Source organism: Puma concolor, chromosome D1 (genome assembly GCF_028749965.1).
Source record: "Puma concolor isolate L17-30 chromosome D1, mPumCon1.1.hap2, whole genome shotgun sequence".
Classification (NCBI taxonomy): domain Eukaryota; kingdom Metazoa; phylum Chordata; class Mammalia; order Carnivora; family Felidae; genus Puma; species Puma concolor.
In genome coordinates, this window is record NC_141676.1 from 15,623,852 (window position 1) to 15,641,841 (window position 17,990).

At 46.5% G+C, this 17,990-nt stretch overlaps 1 protein-coding gene across 1 annotated transcript in view; it reads right to left on the reverse strand.

The window, feature by feature from the left end:
* Positions 1 to 17,990, reverse strand: part of PTPRJ (protein tyrosine phosphatase receptor type J) — a 173,341-nt gene that overhangs the window by 16,943 nt on the left and 138,408 nt on the right. Inside the window, exons 10-20 of the mRNA XM_086677409.1 lie at positions 17,538 to 17,828; positions 13,722 to 13,853; positions 12,072 to 12,282; positions 11,834 to 11,958; positions 9,189 to 9,276; positions 6,435 to 6,476; positions 5,219 to 5,227; positions 5,027 to 5,114; positions 2,829 to 2,919; positions 345 to 418; positions 107 to 241 (exon numbers count right to left, since the gene is read on the reverse strand). Coding sequence (XP_086533535.1) covers positions 107 to 241; positions 345 to 418; positions 2,829 to 2,919; positions 5,027 to 5,114; positions 5,219 to 5,227; positions 6,435 to 6,476; positions 9,189 to 9,276; positions 11,834 to 11,958; positions 12,072 to 12,282; positions 13,722 to 13,853; positions 17,538 to 17,828 — 1,286 coding nt within the window. The remainder of the gene's footprint in view (positions 1 to 106; positions 242 to 344; positions 419 to 2,828; positions 2,920 to 5,026; positions 5,115 to 5,218; positions 5,228 to 6,434; positions 6,477 to 9,188; positions 9,277 to 11,833; positions 11,959 to 12,071; positions 12,283 to 13,721; positions 13,854 to 17,537; positions 17,829 to 17,990) is intronic.

Below are 17,990 nucleotides of genomic sequence, written 5' to 3' on the forward strand. Positions count from 1 at the left end.
CAAAAAATAAATAAACATTAAAAAAAAATTTTTTAAAGATATCCTTTAACCACAGCCAAAATGAATTAATTAATTTAATTTAATAATTTAAATCAAAGATACTTACCCTTCCCTGTTCGACACATTTGGTCAACATAACAATGGCATATACATTTTTCTCCCAAACCATACGCCAAAAATCTTTCAGAGTGTTGGGTAAAGGCCCTTGGGTGGCAATAAATTCTTTCTTGGAATGGTAGCCCTAAAACACGGAAAGTGACAGAAATTCAGCGTCAGAGAAACAAAGAGGAGCCCTGAAGATTTCATCCTTACAAGCCGTGCCATGGGAACGTCCCCCCACTTACAGGCATGTAGTTGGCATTGATGTAGTCGTCAGTTGAATGGGCCTGGACAGAAAGCTTGACACGGGAAATATCATCTATGACATTAAGAGAAAAAAGGTCCCCATTAGAAGCAAATGTTTGAGGAGAATTACATATAAGAGAGAAAAGTACAAAATGGCAACACATTGTGAGGGTGTGCTGCATGGCACTTTACAGAAAATGAGATGACCTTAATTTGACCCTCACAGTCAGCCTATGTGACCGGCACAGAGAAGTTAGGCAATTACCCGGCAAAGCTAGTAACTGGCAAAACCAGGGTTCGAACTCAGGCAGCCTGACGCTGGGGTGCAAGCTCCTAACCACACCAGACCACCTTCTGAAACAACACAAACCTACTACTATTAACATCCTTGGGTGTGTGCCGTGAGCCAGGGAGTGCACTGAGCAATCTTATTTATTCCTCAAAACCACCCTACCGGCCTGTGTGCCCATTTTACAAACGAGGAAACTGAGGGTCAGGAAGATTAAGTGACTTCTCCCAGCACTGATGTCTGGTCAAGGGCAGTCAGAATTCAACTCTAGTGCCCTTTCCACCATGGCAGGGTAAACACCCAAATTTGCATACTTTATTTCCATAGAAATGTTATTACGACAAGACAGTACCAAATTCCAGAATAAACTGAATGTGTAAGACTATTATAGGCGGAAAGATCTAAAACACAAAAATTCTCATGTTTTCTAAATACTATCATCTCAAAACCACACAAACGTGTCCAACTCAAGAAATGAAATAATAACTTGAGAATTTCAAATGTCAGGCAGAATAATCAGCAGCACCACGTGTTTCCCTGTCTTTGACTATATACCATCTCGTCCTCCTCTTGGACAAAACAATATGACAGTTCCAAGCTCGGTTACCAACATGACTCGTAGTCTAGAACTTTCCCAATAAAAACAGTACCCGAGGGACACCTGGGTAGCTCAGTCGATTACACGTCCGACTTCAGCTCAAGTCATGACCTCGCAGTTCGTGAGTTCCAGCCCCGTGTCGGGCTCTGTGCTGACAGCTCAGAGCCTAGAGCTGCTTCAGATTCTGTGTCTCCCCCTCTCTCTCTGCCGCTCCCCCACTCTCACACTGTCTCTCTTTCTCAAAAAATAAATAATAAACGTTAAAAAAAAATTAAAAAAAAAAACAAAACAGTACCCGAACTCTGGATCTGAAAACCTCTGCAGCAACTGTAAGATCAGGCCAGTGATCCTGGGTTAACCCTAGAAGGGCAGGATGGGGGCGTATCCCACTAGCCTGATTTTCAAAACATTTTTCCTGGAACAAGGTTCAATGCCTGCTGTCAATACAAAGGGGATGGGGGGGGAGGGGATGGGGGGGGAGGGGGCACAGGGAGGAGATGAAGAGAAAGCACACAAGCTAAAAAATCCTGAATCTAAACAGAACTTAATGTTTTAGGCCAGGAAAGAAAAACACAGCCTCAAATATAAAACGACAATGTCTCTAAATGTCCTGGTGTAAAAAGTATCAGCAGAACCTAGAAATTACGCCTAAATCAGAACACAGCTGCAATCGACTGATACGTCTTTGTACCGTAATTCTCATCCGAAAGAAAGACCGCAAAGAACTTTTCTGTGGAGGAAGGTTCACATTTCATCTGAATGGATGATGTAACAAATAATTCTTATTTTATTTTATTTTATTTTTTTGTTAACGTTTATTTATTTTTTTGGGACAGAGAGAGACAGAGCATGAACGGGGGAGGGGCAGAGAGAGAGGGAGACACAGAATCAGAAACAGGCTCCGGGCTCTGAGCCATCAGCCCAGAGCCCGACGCGGGGCTCGAACTCACGGACCGCGAGATCGTGACCTGGCTGAAGTCGGACGCTTAACCGACTGCGCCACCCAGGCGCCCCAAATAATTCTTATTTTAAACCCAATTTGTCGTTAGCCCCATGCATTCGGCAGATATTGTTAATTCTCAAAATGTGAATCCAGATACAATTCATAATTAGCAGTGGGATGCATTCAGCCAACCAGAGATGTATCCGGACAAGCAGAAAGCATTACTCCCTGCCTGTCCTCCTCTTACCCACTTCCTTTCTAGAACTATGTTAGCTGAAATAAAGGGGCTTTGAGATAGAGGGGATAAGAGCACAGATTCTAACCCTTACCCTGAAAGAAATGACAGACCTAATCCAGAGCCGGGCCTGCCTGCCACGGGCCTCTGTGTGACTTGGGACAAATCACCTAGCTACGCTGTGCCTCGTTTCCTCATCTGCAAAATGAATATGCTACCACCTACCGCATAAGGTTCTCATGAGGCCTGGATGCAAAGGAATATGCCTAAATACAAGGCTAAATTAGCACACCGCAGGTGACTCCTGAATAATTGTGGAGGTGGTTAGTAACTATCTTGACCCCACTTCCCTCCACTGTGAGAGGGGCGATGGCCAGGGACAGACAAAAGGGAAGATCTTGTGGAAAAAACAACTCACACGGCAGAACGTTATTATAGCGATTCTTTCCTCTGTTCTCAGCCAGTTCCGCTGTATATTTAGGTAGACTAATTCCAACAAGCTTCAGATCCTGAAAACAAAACAAATGAGTCGTCCATTTAGTTAGTGTCCAGATATTATTTATACTGAGCATCGCGTAGGACAAAGTGTGAAGGCAGAGGTGTTTTGAGTTAAAGGTATGTTGGAGTTCTAACCCTCAGGACCGGGGAATGCAGCCATATTTGTCATCAAAATAAGATGAGGTCATAGTGGATTAGGGACGGGGAGCCTTAATCCAACAGGACTGACGCCTTTACAGAAGAAGAGGCGCTGAGATAGACACTCAAGGGGAGGCGGCCATGCTGAGGTGAAGGCAGGCACAGGACTTAGGTTGTTACAAGCTGGCTGAAGCCAGGCAGGAGCTTCTTTTAGAGGCTTCGGAGGCACCACAGCCCTAGCAACAGCTTGATTTAGGTCCACTGGCCTCCAGAACTGTGAGAGAAGGATTTGCTGTTGTTCTAGTGCTTTGTGACCACAGCCCTTGGAAACTAATGCAGAGGTTAAAATAAAAGAAAAAGGATAATCCTTGCCTTCCAGGTGCTTACACCCCAGGAGAGAGGCACAGGCAGAAATAACTAACGTCAGGGTGCCTGGGGGTCTCAGTCAGTTAAGCATCTGACTTCGGCCAGGCCATGATCTCGTGGTTCGTGAGTTCCAGCTCCCCATCAGGCTCAGTACTGACAGCTCAGGGCCTGGAGCCTGCTTCTGATTCTGGGTCTCCCTCTCTCTGCCCCTCCCCCCACTCATGCTGTCTCTCTGTCTCTCTCTCTCTCTCTCTCTCCCTCTCAAAAGTAAATAAACATTGGGGCGCCTGGGTGGCTCAGTCGGTTGAGCGTCCGACTTCGGCTCAGGTCACGATCTCGCGGTTCGTGAGTTCCAGCTCCCCATCAGGCTCAGTGCTGACAGCTCAGGGCCTGGAGCCTGCTTCTGATTCTGTGTCTCCCTCTCTCTCTGCCCCTCCCCTGTTCATGCTCTGTCTCTCTCTGTCCCAAAAATAAATAAACGTTAAAAAAAATTTTTTTTTTAAAGTAAATAAACATTAAATTTTTTTTTTAATTTAGAAATAACTGATGTTACAACGAGGCAGAATTAAATAAACACCACATGTCACAGATGAAACAGGTAGAAAGAGAATTTAAGTCCTCCTGGGCTGTGCTTTGAGTTGCACAGTAGGTTCAATGGCAGGCCCAAAAAAGCCAGGCCCCCTTCCTAACTCCTACAACCTGTGGATGTGACCTTATTTTGGAAAAGAGTCTTTGCAGATGTATTTAGGTTGACAACCTTGAGGTGAGATCATCTTGGATTATGTGGGTGGGTCTTAAATCCAATAAGTGTCCTTATACAAAAGACACCCAGAGGGGAACTATGGGGAGGGGGAGGAGGAGACCATAGAGAGTGGAGTGACTGGGCCCTAAGCCACGGAACGCGTGGAGCCACCCGAATCAGAAAAGGCAAGCAAGAGGTTCTCCCCCAGATATTTGGAGGAACCACTGCCTTGCTGACACCTTGACTTTGGACTTACTATAGCCTCCAGAACTGCAAGAGAATAAATTTCTGTTGTTTCAAGCCACCAGTTTGTGGTGATTTGTTATTGCAGCCGCAGGAAACCAATGCAAAGAGGGAGTAGATTCAATAAAGGCAGAGACCACAGCAGGGCAGCCCAGGGAGGGCGAGTGTGCTCGGCCAAGCTGCTGTGGGGGTAGAGCACATGGGGACTGACAGGCAGAAACTCTTTCCGCAGGACTTCACAGAATGCTCCGGAATCAATGTCGGCCACACAGCCATCAAGCCCCAGCCGGGAAATGCCAGCCAGAACAGCTTCCTAATTACCCCAGTTAACAGCCCTCAGACTTGAACTTGAACGCCTAGTTTCTCTACCTTTCGCTCTCTCTCCCTCTCCGCATAATCTTCATTTATCAACAAGATTGAACACACAAACCACTAGAAGCGAGGGTACACCTAAGTGCTTGCAGCCCACAGGGCCACTAGGACCCCTGAGGTCTACCTGACAGAGTTCCTCTCCCCTCTAAGAGGGCCGCCTCTTATCCAGCGCTCCCCCACGCAATAAAAACAAGCGGTTTTCCAACTTGCAGGAGAAACATAAAGCAATTAAGAATACATTATTTACAACCACGTACTTCATATTCTTCTGCAAACCCACAGTTGGAGTCCGCTTGTTGTTTCTTAAAGTAGGCTTCAAAATTCTCCACTTTGATTAACTTGGATCTAAGAAAATAAAAACAGCTTATGAGGACTTTTTTTACATCCAGTGAAGTTCATGCTCAAAACAGAAAAAGACAAGTTATTTAAAAATTAAAGAGGCTACTCACTTTTTAGGTCTTCATCATAGAAAGGGAAAGAAAAGAATAAGAATTAGAAACACCGACTGGATCATGACTCTAGAAATGATAGTAAACGTCTTCCCAAAGGAACAAAAACCAGAGTAAAATGGGGGGAGGGCGTGTCAATAGAATGTTATTTACAAAACAATGAAATGTGTGAATCAGGAAATCTCCCTTCTAGAGCCTGTCACGTAACTGATGGGCTTTGTGACTTTACACAAGGTCTCCTACCTATTGATAACCGGTTTATTTGTTCTCAAAAATCACAAAATATGAGGGGCACCTGGGTGGCTCAGTCGGTTAAGGGTCTGACTCTTGATTTCGGCTCAGGTCATGATCTCAAGGTTGTGAGATAAAGTCCTGGCATCAGGCTCCGCTCTAGGCATGAGCCTGCTTAAGACATTCCCTCCCTCCCTCTCTCTCCCTCTTTCTCTCTCTCTCTTCCTCCCTCCCTTCCTCTCTCTCTGCCCCTCCCCCCACCCTCACTCATGCTCTCAAAAAAACAATAAATCAGAAAATACATATTTATTGGTAGAATATGGAAGTAAGGTTCTACTTTGCCATAGTAGAACACAGCAAGGAAGCAGGCAGCTTCAGGAGACTAATAAACAGAGAGTCCTTGCAGAAAAACAAAGTTAGCAAGAATTCCTGCATGGTCAAGGCCAAATGTGTCAATCAGGAAAAATGACAGCAAGTTCCATCAAAAATTCACGGGGCGCCTGGGTGGCGCAGTCGGTTAAGCGTCCGACTTCAGCCAGGTCACGATCTCGCGGTCCGTGAGTTCGAGCCCCGCGTCGGGCTCTGGGCTGATGGCTCGGAGCCTGGAGCCTGTTTCCGATTCTGTGTCTCCCTCTCTCTGCCCCTCCCCCGTTCATGCTCTGTCTCTCTCTGTCCCAAAAATAATAAATAAACGTTAAAAAAAAAAAAAAAAATTCACTAGAGGGGCACCGGGGTGGCTCAGTCGGTTAAGCATCCAACTCCTGGTTTCAAATCAGGTCATGATCTCACAGTTCATGAGTTCAAGCCCCCCCAACATCAGGCTCCTCTCTGACAGCACAGAACCTGCCTGAGATTCTCTATCACTCTTTCTCTGCCCCTCCCCCACTCACCTGCTCTCTCAAAATAAATAAACTTCAAAAAAATTTTTAAACAATAAAAAATAAAGTAAAATAAAAATTCTCAATAACTAACTCCAGAGACTTACTTAATTTGAGAAAAGGATACTTCATTATTCTTTGCTTCTTTCCTGTTTTGAAAGAAACAAAGACCCATTAGACCAAGAAAGTAATTCTGTGTTTTTTCCCCTTCAACGTATCTACAAAAGGACTTTTCCCGGGGCATTAGTTCACATATGGCACTAAATCCCATTCACTAATACTAAGCTTCATGGTCTAAGCAGCAAACACTGATTACAAATCTATGAAGTAACTCTCTTTCATACCATCCAAAAGTATGGAAGAATCTTGCTCGGGCAACTTTTAGGAATATCTTTGGGTAAAAATACATTAGCAGCTGACCCTTTGGTAAAGCCAGACTCATTTTTTCATGCTGTTTCTTGAGAAAGGCCTTTCTGATGAGTTAATGAAATAAATCAGAAAATATAGCCACTGTAGATATGGAGGCGGGGCATCTGGCATTCTCCTGCATTGCTGGCCAAACCCCATACTGGTGTTAAATAATAATAATAATAAAATAAAAAAATAAAAATAACCCTCTGGAGGGCACCCTGGCAGTACGTATCAAAACTGAAAACATGCATCACACCCACTGTCCCACAACTGCCCACCTTGGAATTTAGCCTAAGGAAATAATCAGGAATGTGCTCAAAGATTACTGTGGCAAAAACAAAAAACCAAAGAACAAACCTGAAAACATCAGGAAAATTGGTTGAATAATTTCTGTACAATTGAATACTCCGCAGCCACTTAAAATGAAGATTTAAAGCTGTACACAATGTCTTAAATAATAACGCAGACTAGAAAATAATACACATAATAGGATTCCACTTGTGTGTGAGTTTCACTATCCTATCAACATTCAGAGTCGTTTTGGGCTGTGATTGTGAATCATCTAGTGTCTTTGCTCTTCTGTATTTGTTTTTTTGGGGGGCCACAAGCATGTATAACTTTTATTTTAACAAGAAACAATAAAGCTGCTTTGACCCCTCCCTCAGAAGATGTTTTTTTTACTCTGCCTGTCAGCCCTACAGGGCAAGATGGCGGCAGAGGGACCGGGCCGAGTTACATCAAGGAACTCTGAGCCAGGATGAAATTCTCCAACTGGCAGCAGTTGACAACCAGAAATGAATCCCAGCTGATACGCAGGCTTCAACAGCCACACGGTTAGACAGGAGACTGAGCAATGAAGTGCAAACACCAAGTTCAAGTTCATTTCCATGCTTCCCACACTCAGCTTGTGCCTCTTTGCAAGGCGGCTTTAAAGACCTTCCTCCTCCTCAGGGGCGCCTGGGTGGCGCAGTCGGTTAAGTGTCTGACTTCAGCCAGGTCACGATCTTGCGGTTCGTGAGTTCGAGCCCCGCATCAGGCTCTGGGCTGATGGCTCAGAGCCTGGAGGCTGTTTCCGATTCTGTGTCTCCCTCTCTCTCTGCCCCTCCCCCGTTCATGCTCTGTCTCTCTCTGTCCCAAAAATAAATAAACGTTGAAAAAAAAATTAAAAAAAAATAAATAAATAAAGACCTTCCTCCTAGAGCCCCGGTGAGTATGAGATTTGACAGAAGACACAAATCCAGGTGCAGAGTGAGCTAGCAAAACAGAGCTGCGATTTTTTTTTTTACTATTTAACTACCTCGAAGGGTAGTTGTACAGATAACAATAGTAGCATACAGGGTCCAAGGCACTGTTGAAGCGTTGTATTTATCTTATGCTCCCCCTGTCACAAGTTAGGTCCCGTTATTATCCCTACATCACAGACTATGTGGACATTACAGCGAAGCTCCCTAACCGCTAGTCAGTCAGAGCATGTGTTCAAACTTAGCTAACTCTCCAATGAAATCTCTTGGGGCTCCCGGGCGACTCGGTCGGTTAGGCGTCCAACTCTTGGGTTCGGCTCAGGTTATGATCTCACGGTTCGTGAGTTCAAGCCCCGCATCGGGCTCCGCACTGACAGCATGGAGCCTGCCTGGGATTCTTTCTCTGCCCTTCCTCCACTCTCTCTGTCTCTCAAAATAAATAAACTTAAAAAAAATTTTTTTAATGAAATCTCTTAACACCTCAACACTGACTTGTGGACCAGAGGGCACTGTTCAAAAGGAGCACTGCACACTGCAGCGTTTGCCCCGACCTGATGCCATAGGGGCTGAGACGAAGTACAACTGGCCGGATAGTGAAGAGCCTGGGTGACGGGGACATGGGAACTCGTAACACGAGTCCTTCCAACTGTGAGAATGTCTGAAATTTTCCAGAGTAAAAAGCTCCTTTAAAAACTAGGGTATTATCGGGGCACCTGGGTGGCTCAGTCAGTTAAGCATCCGACTTTGGCTCAGGTCATGATCTCGCAGTCTGTGGGTTCGAGCCCCACATCAGGCTCTGTGCTGACAGCTTAGAGCCTGGAGCCTGCTTCAGATTCTGGGTCTCCCTCTCTCTCTGCTCCTCTCCTGCTCATGCTCTGTCTCTCTCTCTCTCTTCCTCTCAAAAATAAAAATAAAACATAGAAAAAAAGTTTTTAATTTAAAAAATAAAAAGTAGGGTATTATCGGGGTGCCTAGGTGGCTCAAAGTCAGTTAAGCATCCAACTTCAGTTCAGTTCATGATCTCACGGTCATGAGTTCCAGCCCCGCTTCGGGCTCTGTGCTGACAGCTCAGAGCCTGGAGCCTGCTTTAGATTCTGTGTCTCCCTCTCTCTGCCCCTCCCCCGTTCATGCTCGGTCTCTCTCTCCTCTCTCAAAAATAAAAAAACATTAAAAAAAAAGTAGGGTATTATTAACATGAGCAACAGTCACCTTTTCTTCCTCCAGAAGATGAAGCCTCCCACAGCCACAATTACCAGCGCACCAAAGATACACCCAAAAACTGCTCCACAGATGACACCTGAGAAAAGTCCAAATGGAAAGCACTTCAGAAGATGTTCACGAACAAACAACCGACCCAGGGTCCTCAAACCAGAGTGTGACTCTGTGTGTGTGTGTGTGTGTGTGTGTGTGTGTGTGTGTGTGTGTGTTAAACGCCTTTGGACATAAAGTTAGCCTGGGCATTTGGGATCCGGGTTCTCTATCCCCAGTCCACCATAACAGGCTGGTCTTGAGAAAATCAGTGCTCCTCTCTTCTGAGTATCCTCAACTGCAAACTTAAAGAACTGGGCCATCTGTGATTTTCAAGTTTTTCTTACCGCTGATGCCTTTCTTCACATGAAATTGCATGCAGCAGCCCAATATATAAAATAGAAAACCAGGGGTGCCTGGGTGGCTCAATCGGTTGAGCAGCCGACTTCGGCTCAGGTCATGATCTCACGGTCCGTGAGTTCAAGCCCTGCGTCGAGCTCTGTGCTGACAGCTCAGAGCCTGGAGCCTGTTTCAGATTCTGTGTCTCCCTCTCTCTGACCCTCCCCCATTCATGCTCTGTCTCTCTCTGTCTCAAAAATTAATAAACGTTAAAAAAAAATTTATAAAAAAAAAAGATAAAATAAAATAAAATAAAATAAAATAAAATAAAATAAAATAAAATAAAATAAAATAAAAAAACCAGGGGGTGCCTGGGTGGCTCAGTCGGTTGAGCATCTGACTTCAGCTCAGCTCAGGATCTCGCGGTTCATGAGTTTGAACCCCGCATCGGACCCTTTGCTGTCAGCACAGAGCCTGCTTGAGATCCTCTGTCCCCGCTCCTGACCCTTCCCCCGTTTGTGCTCGCTCTCTAAAATAAACATTTGGGGTGCCTGGGTGGCTCGGTCAGTTAAGCGTCCGACTTCAGCTCAGGTCATGATCTTGCGGTTCAAGCCCCATGTCGGCTTCTGTGCTAACCGCTCAGAGCCTGGATTTCGCTTTGAATTCTGTGCCTCCCTCTCTCTCTGTTCCTCCCCCACTCATACTCTGCCTCACTGTCTCTCTCTCTCAAAAATAAATAAAGAATAAAAAAAATTTGTTTAACAGTAAATAAATAAACCATTTAAAAAATAAATAAAGGGGTGCCTGGGTGGCGCAGTCGGTTAAGCGTCCGACTTCAGCCAGGTCACGATCTCGCGCTCCGTGAGTTCCAGCCCCGCGTCGGGCTCTGGGCTGATGGCTCAGAGCCTGGAGCCTGTTTCCGATTCTGTGTCTCCCTCTCTCTCTGCCCCTCCCCCATTCATGCTCTGTCTCTCTCTGTCCCAAAAAAATAAATAAACGTTGAAAAAAAAAATTTTTTTTAAAAAATAAAATAAAAAAATAAATAAATAAATAAATAAATAAATAAATAAATAAATAAATAAAATAGAAAGCCAGGCAGAAACGCTCTCGTGGAGGTCGGGTGGCAGCAGACAGGATCTCCGGACTGGCTCTTGTTTGGTGGAGTGACCAGTGTTTAAAGACTACGAGCCAAGGGGCACCTGGGTGGCTCAGTCGGTTAAGCGTCCGACTTTAACTCAGGTCACGATCTCGCGGTCTGTGAGTTCGAGCCCCGCATTGGGCTCTGAGCTGATGGCTCGGAGCCTGGAGCCTGCTTCCGATTCTGTGTCTCCCTCTCTCTCTGCCCCTCCCCCATTCATGCTCTGTCTCTCTCCGTCTCAAAAATAAATAAATGTTAAAAAAAATTTAAAAATAAATAAATAAATAAAATAAAATAAAATAAAATAAAGACTACAAGTCAAAATGTTCCACATGGTTCCCGCCACCTCTGACGTTGTGAGACTAACACCCACGTGTGAGCGGAAATACCGACAGCTCTGTACTCATGGGACATAACACCCTTTTTTTATTGGGGAAGGCTACAGGGACTCCCTGCACTTTGCTTCTGGGACTTCTTTCCCAAAGCCAACAACTATCGAGTACAAAAACCAGACCAACTAACAAACCAGTTAGTCACGTTATCTCTGGCCTGAAGGCAGAGTATGTACCCCGCTTGGGTCCTTGAAGCTCCTAAATGATTCTGTGTGACAAAAGACGGCTGTGCTTGACAAGGAGTCTGAGGGAAGACTGTCAGGCCTGCCTCTGAGCCACTGTGTAACTTTGGGCAAGTCACTGCCCCTCTCTGGGCCTTAACAGCCTCATTTCTAAAAGAGGAACGGGACAAGACGATTTCTGTGGCTCCTTCCAACCCTCACATTCGAAGGCTCTATGTACCGAAAGTGAAATTGTGTGCCTGGCACATGGTCACACAAATAACCACACTGACAACAAAGGCCTATGCAGTGTTTGCAGAGTGAAGTGTAGCTGGCACTCGGAGAAGGGAGAGTGTGGGGTGGGGGCTCGTGGGGACCTCAGTCGAGGGAACAGACATGGGTCCTGGTGACATCTCAACTTCTAGGAGGAGAGCCCAGCCCTCCCAGGCGGCCAAGACCTGCTTCCTGGAGCCACGTGAATATGAGAATTGATGGAAGACACAAATCCAGGCTTCCTGTGGACACCAGAAGCAAAAACCCACTGAAATGTTAACAGCACCGCTGTTCTTTCTCTACCTGGATCCTGGGGCAAGAAAACAGCATCCGAATAGTGACTGAAGGACACATAGCTCTCGGGCCCATCTATGAGTCCGTCATTGTGAGGGTTAAAGGTGATGTTGGTGAAGCCGGCCACACAAGCCCTGTAGGATGACAAGAAGGAAAGAGGCTGCTGAGACACGGCCACCACCCCAGGCACGTAGGGCTTTGCGCTCGGGAGGCTCAGCCCCAAAGGGCAAGAACCACCAGGCATTACCGATAGGAGCCCAGGGGTTCCAGCTTGCCGTTGTAATAGCCGTGCGTGGTCGACTCGTTCCCAACGTCAATTTCGTATTTCAAGACTTCAGACAAGTCCTGAGAACGTCTCTTTTCTTCTGTTGTTATGAGGTATGTCACATAAGTATTTGAGGCCCCCTTTTTGAAATCTTCATATGTATATCTCAAAACATCTGCAGATGGGCGAACAGCTATGAAAGACACACAGAAGGAAAGTCCTGAGAAAGGGATTCCAGACAAAGGTTTACGTCTCGCCCATGTCTACATAATGACATTGACACTGGGTGATAACGATGACAATGATGACAGAGCACAAGGGTGCTCTCGGTCCAGGCTTTACCTCTGTTGAGTTCTAACTGTTTGACTTACATAATCTCTCTGCACTAAACGATAGCAACTAACAAGAGTCTCATCACATATATTGACTAGTCCCATCTTACAGATGGGAAAATGAAGGCCGGGAAAGCTAGCAGGACCTGGGCCCAAGGCCACACCGCCCACACAGTGGGGTTGATTTCTAACCCAGACCATCAACTTGGAGCGTGTGGTCTCATCCACCACAGGCTGGTACTGGTCATTGTGGTCACTAGGAAATACTGCCTCCTTCATTCAGCGAAGGTATAAGCTTGGATGTTGCTGAAAACCTTTCCAACACAATGACTTGAAACAGACCCCAAACAAAAAGCCAGAAAGACTGAGAGATCTCAGCATTAGTTGTTGAAACTCTGCCGTGCGTTTATGACACCAGCAAAGTCCTTGTCTTTCAGGATCCCCACTCCCCTTGATCTCTATGTCCTCGAGGAGGTGAGGACAGTTATCATGGGCTGAGAGAACGGACAGAGGTGCCCCTGCATGATTCATATTTAAAGAATCAACAAAAACAACAGAACTGGGTCCTGAAAGCCCAGCCTTGTGCAAAGCACCCACACACAGCTAACAAAGACACCCTCTAGTCGTGCCCTCCTTCCCACCAAAGAACGTAAAGGAGCCCTGTCAGGAAAGGGGGCTTGGGGGCCTCCTCCACTCTCGGCTGTGAGGATGGCTCTTTGCAAGTTCCCACCACAAATGCAAATCACTTTCTGTTTTCCTTCAAGAGACAGCCACCCTTTGAGTATGGTGGGGTTGGGGGGGGTGTGGGTATGTGAGTGTGTGGGTGAGCGAGGGAGACAGAGTTGCTTAAGACTAATATTCTGCCACCTCGAGGACCCTGTGTTGTAAAAGAGAAGAAAAACCTAGATCAGAGGTCAGCAAGGTAGGATCCACAGGCCAAACCCAGCCAGCCACCCCTTCCGGTAGACAACATTTTATGGGAACAGCCGCACTCATTCTTCACACATCTTCCGCGGTGGCTCTTGTGCCACAACAGCAGAGTCAGGTGGCTCCAACAGAGACTGCATGGCCTGCAAAGCTTAAACTCTTTGCAGTCCAGCTTTTTACAGAAGGCCTGTCAATCCTGACCTAGACCGTCGGGCAAATAGCTCACCCACCCGCTTCTCAGTGCCAAAGCGTGGGCTACAGTGTAAAAACAGACACGTATTTGTAGCTCTAATGTGCCTCAGTGGGCACAGGAATGGCACCCGGTCATGACACAGCTCACTGGCTGTTTAACCCGTAACTGACCCCTCCTTACCGTCCCCAGTGGTGAGAATGAGCGCATAAGCTTTGATGGGTCCGTGGCTGGCTTCAAACCCACTGAACTCAACTTTTACCGAATTGTGACTGATGGATGTAATATTCGGGGATCCGTCTGGAGAAGGGGGATCTGAAACAGAACGAAACAAAACATGATCACCCACCATTTAAAATCAAAGAAGAGGGGTGCCTGGGTGGGTCAGTTGGTTAAGCATCTGACTTCGGCTCAGGTCATGAACTCGTGGTTCATGGGTTCGAGCCCCGCATCGGGCTCTGTGCTGACAGCCTGGAGCCTGCTTCGGATTCTGTGTCTCCCTCTCTCTCTGCCCCTCCCCTGTTCGTGCTCATTCTCGATCTCTCTCTCTCTCTCTCAAAATAAGAAATATATAAAAAAAAAAGAAAAAGAACAAAATGATTAAGGAGGCATTTGCTACCATGCCCTCAAGTCCTGTCCTTGCTGTGGGAGTGGTGTGCTGGGCTCATCCAGAGCAAGGGGCAGGGAAGGGCAGTGGAAGGCAGAGCTGGCAGATCCCCCAGCTCACAATGGCACCTCCAGCGTGCCCCGCCACATGCCTGGAGAAAGCTCCCAGCAAACTTGCTAGTTGAAAACAACCTCTCTCTCCTATGTTTCCCCAGCCCCTTCTGACCCAGAGGAGGCAGGTGCCGTACCTGAAAAGCAGGGCAGGAGGAGAGCAACAGATAAAAGGCCTGTGTGGCTGGAACTCAAGGAGGGAGCTGTCCGCAGCACCTGCCCACTGCGTGGACACGGCACCCGATGGCTTGGTTGCTGAGGACCATGATGGAACAGAACAGATACCCAGAGGGAAGCAAAGCTGCAATGGAGAGAAGGCACTTTCTCCTGAGACCTGGCTGTGTTCCTGTTCCACATCCTTCACACTGAAGTCCTCATTTTTGCCTGAGTTGGTTTAAAATGCCAACCAGAGAAACCCGACCGACCCTCTTCCTAGAAACCAGAAAAGTGCACACAGGAACGTCCCACGCGTGACCCTCATGATGATGTGCCTCCCCTTTCTGAGCTGAGCTTGTGAGGTCACCCTCCGGATGAACACAAAAGAAGAAAATGCTGAATTAAAGATGATCCTTCTACACACACACACACACACACACACACACACACACACCATACACACATGCACTCTACCTAAATTTGTCTCCCACGTATAGTTTGAGTGTTTTCATTAGTGTGTCAAGATTCCAGGAGGCTGAGAAAGCTGAACAAAAACACCACCGCGAGGCTCCCACACGTGCCGCTGGCCAGCACGGCAGCCGCCAGCCACCCGGAACAGTTGAGCTCCGAAAATATGACCAGCCCAAACTCGGATGAGCCACACACATGAAACACGGACTGGACGTCAAAGACTTAGCACGAAAAAAGAATGCAAAGTATCTCATCAGTAATCGACTTCACACAGATCACACAAATTACTTCACCCAGTGAAAGGATAATGTTTTCAACATAGTTCAATAAAATGTGATTGAAATCAATGCCAGCTGTTCCTTCTTACCTTTTTTAACGCAGCTCCTAAAAAAGGTTAAATTCTGCAGGAGACTCACATTTTCTACCGGGCCGTGCAGCTCCGAACCAGGCTTCGGCAACCACTCAAGTAACTGACAGCAGTGACCGCTTGGAGGCGCCGTTCCCAGGTCTAATCGTCAACCGCCTGGCCGGACTTCCTAACACAGGCTCCCAGGATTCCCCCCAGCGCTCTGCCTTTGAGCTGCCCAGAGAGGACTAGACTGTGGGTGGCAGGCTAACTCATCTACCTGCAAGACTGGAAACGCTTTCCCTCTCTCTGCTTATCTGAATCCTATGCTCCAGGGGCCCCGTCTGCCTTACTCACCGGTGTCCCTTAACCCCAGGCACACACGGTGCAACTAACAAATGTTGCTTAAAAGACCATCACTTCAATTCCCCCAGATTTACCCATCCCACCAACGCTTCCTACCTCTCCTGGGGAAATTGCAGCTCCGCTCTTCCAGTAAATAAAAGACATGTTAAATTTGTATATGAAAATTCATCTGAGGAAAGGGAGAGCTACAGAATAAAAAGTAAGAGAATCCCTGGACTAAGTAAGTGGTCATTATCCAACCCTACCAAACTGTTCAGGCTCAGAAACTACTTCCGACAAGTTCCTTCTCTTCACCAGGCACTGAGCGTAGCCCCAGAGATACCAAATCAGATGTGGCTGATGTTCCTCAGCAGCTCAAGAGATGACGTGATAAAAGAGAACTACAAAAAGGTTCATTATTTCCATTATGTTCTAGAGTGCTGCAGAAACCCAAAGGAGTGTGACCCAGGGCCACCCTCTACAGTGTGGACTACACAACTCCAAGGAGCCCTGTGCACACTGTAGTCCATATGAATGGTATCCCCTGTAATTGTGTGCTGCACAACCTGAGCAGCCATACATGGCCGCTGTCAAGTGGCCTTCCATACAAATTACCTCATCTAATTTGTTTAACAGTCCTGAAAGCTAGTCTTACTTTCCCTTTTTATAACGAAGAAAAACAAGGCTCATAGGGGTTACGCAGCTTCTCTGAGATCGCACAGCTAATACAAGGCAGAACTTAGAATCAAACCCAGGTTGGCCTGTCTAAATCCAACACTCTGTCCACAGAACCCCTCCACCACTTTTCAAGTCAGTGTCCCTGTAATAAGAGGCCTTTTTCTCTTACTATGTCAACCACGAATTCTTTGGAAATTGTCCAGAAACATTCTGATATCCTAAAGGAAACACATCCAGGGGTTGAAAAGCACAAAGCAAAACCAACCCGCCAGGCTGATCTAAGACATAACATTGGCAAAGACATGGCGAGCAAGACAGATAAAAACGAAGCAAAGATATAAGAAGCAACTTTCTTCCAAAGAAATAAGAACGATGAGCCTGAAAAGTCTAACTAGGGGGAATCCCCTGTGCAGTGAGTGACCCCCCACTCTCCAAAACAGCCAGAGAGCTTATCAATATGGATTCCAGGGAAATAAGAATCTTGACCGAATATATGATAATAGTGAATAAAAGTACTGTTCAATTTTTCAGTGCAATGGTAATGGCAATATGGTTATGTCTGAAAGAAAGGGGAAAGGAGCCCCTATCTTGGAGAAATACTTCTTAAAGTATTTATAAATAAAATTATAGAATGATGAGGACTGGTTTCAAAGTAATCCAATCAGGGAGGAGGGGGGTATAAATGAAAGAAGACTGGTCAAACTCCGACAAATATTTAACTGGGCGATGATGGCTATGTGGGTTTCTTTATGCTTGCCTCTACTTCTGTGTACATTTGAATATTTCTATGAAAATGCTTTTCTCATGTAATGTAATAAAGGAACTCACTACCTAAAAGAAAATGTGGCAGCGAATTATTCTGTAAAGCAAAGGAAACTTTCGGGATTAAAAATGAGTCTCTCTTACCCTGCTCTTCAAGACTTGATTTCTACAGATTTGGGTTAACGGTCTATGCCAGCAGAAACAAATATTTTAGGGGCGCCTGGGTGGCTCAGTCAGTGAAGTGCCCGACTCTTGGTTTCAACTCAGGTCACGATCTCATGGTTTCGTGGGTTCGAGCCCTATGTCTGGCTCTGTACTGGTGGGGCGGAGCCTACTTAGGATTCTCTCTCTCCCCCTCTCTGCTTGCCCCTCCCCCTCTCATTCTGTCTCTGTCTCTCAAAATAAATAAATAAAGTTAAAAATATATATATTTTAGCAGAAATTTCAAAAGAAATACGGATTTCTAGGCCACACGTGCAGACCCGCTGGGTCAGCGTTCTCCAGGGGTGGACCACAAAGCCCACCTGTGATGCCAGTGAGGCAGGTGTTTTGGGTGGGAGGTGCCGTCTTGTTACAGGACAAGGCAGTGATGCTGATGTTGTAGGAGGTAGAAAAATTCAAATATGTGACATTCGTCCAGTACTCTGTGCCGTTCTCCGAGGAGCAGCTCTCCAGGTCTGTCACATTTTTCCAAGCCCCTCTGCTGATCTCCAGCCCGAAGCCTGTGTTGGTGCCGGGAGGGCAGACCCACTTGAGAATCAAGGTTGGCTCTTTGGGGACCACCTCGCAGCGGAAGGAGGCTACTGGTGCAGGATCTGCAAGGGAAGCACAGCACATCATCAGAGTCCGGGACGGGTGCCTTTGCAAACGCCGGCACTTAGAGGGCAGTCGAATCCCGGCTCATCTGTGATGAGGAGACAGCCGTGCAGAATGGTAGAGGACGCAGAGGCTGACGTTGAACCAGGCATTACTGAACT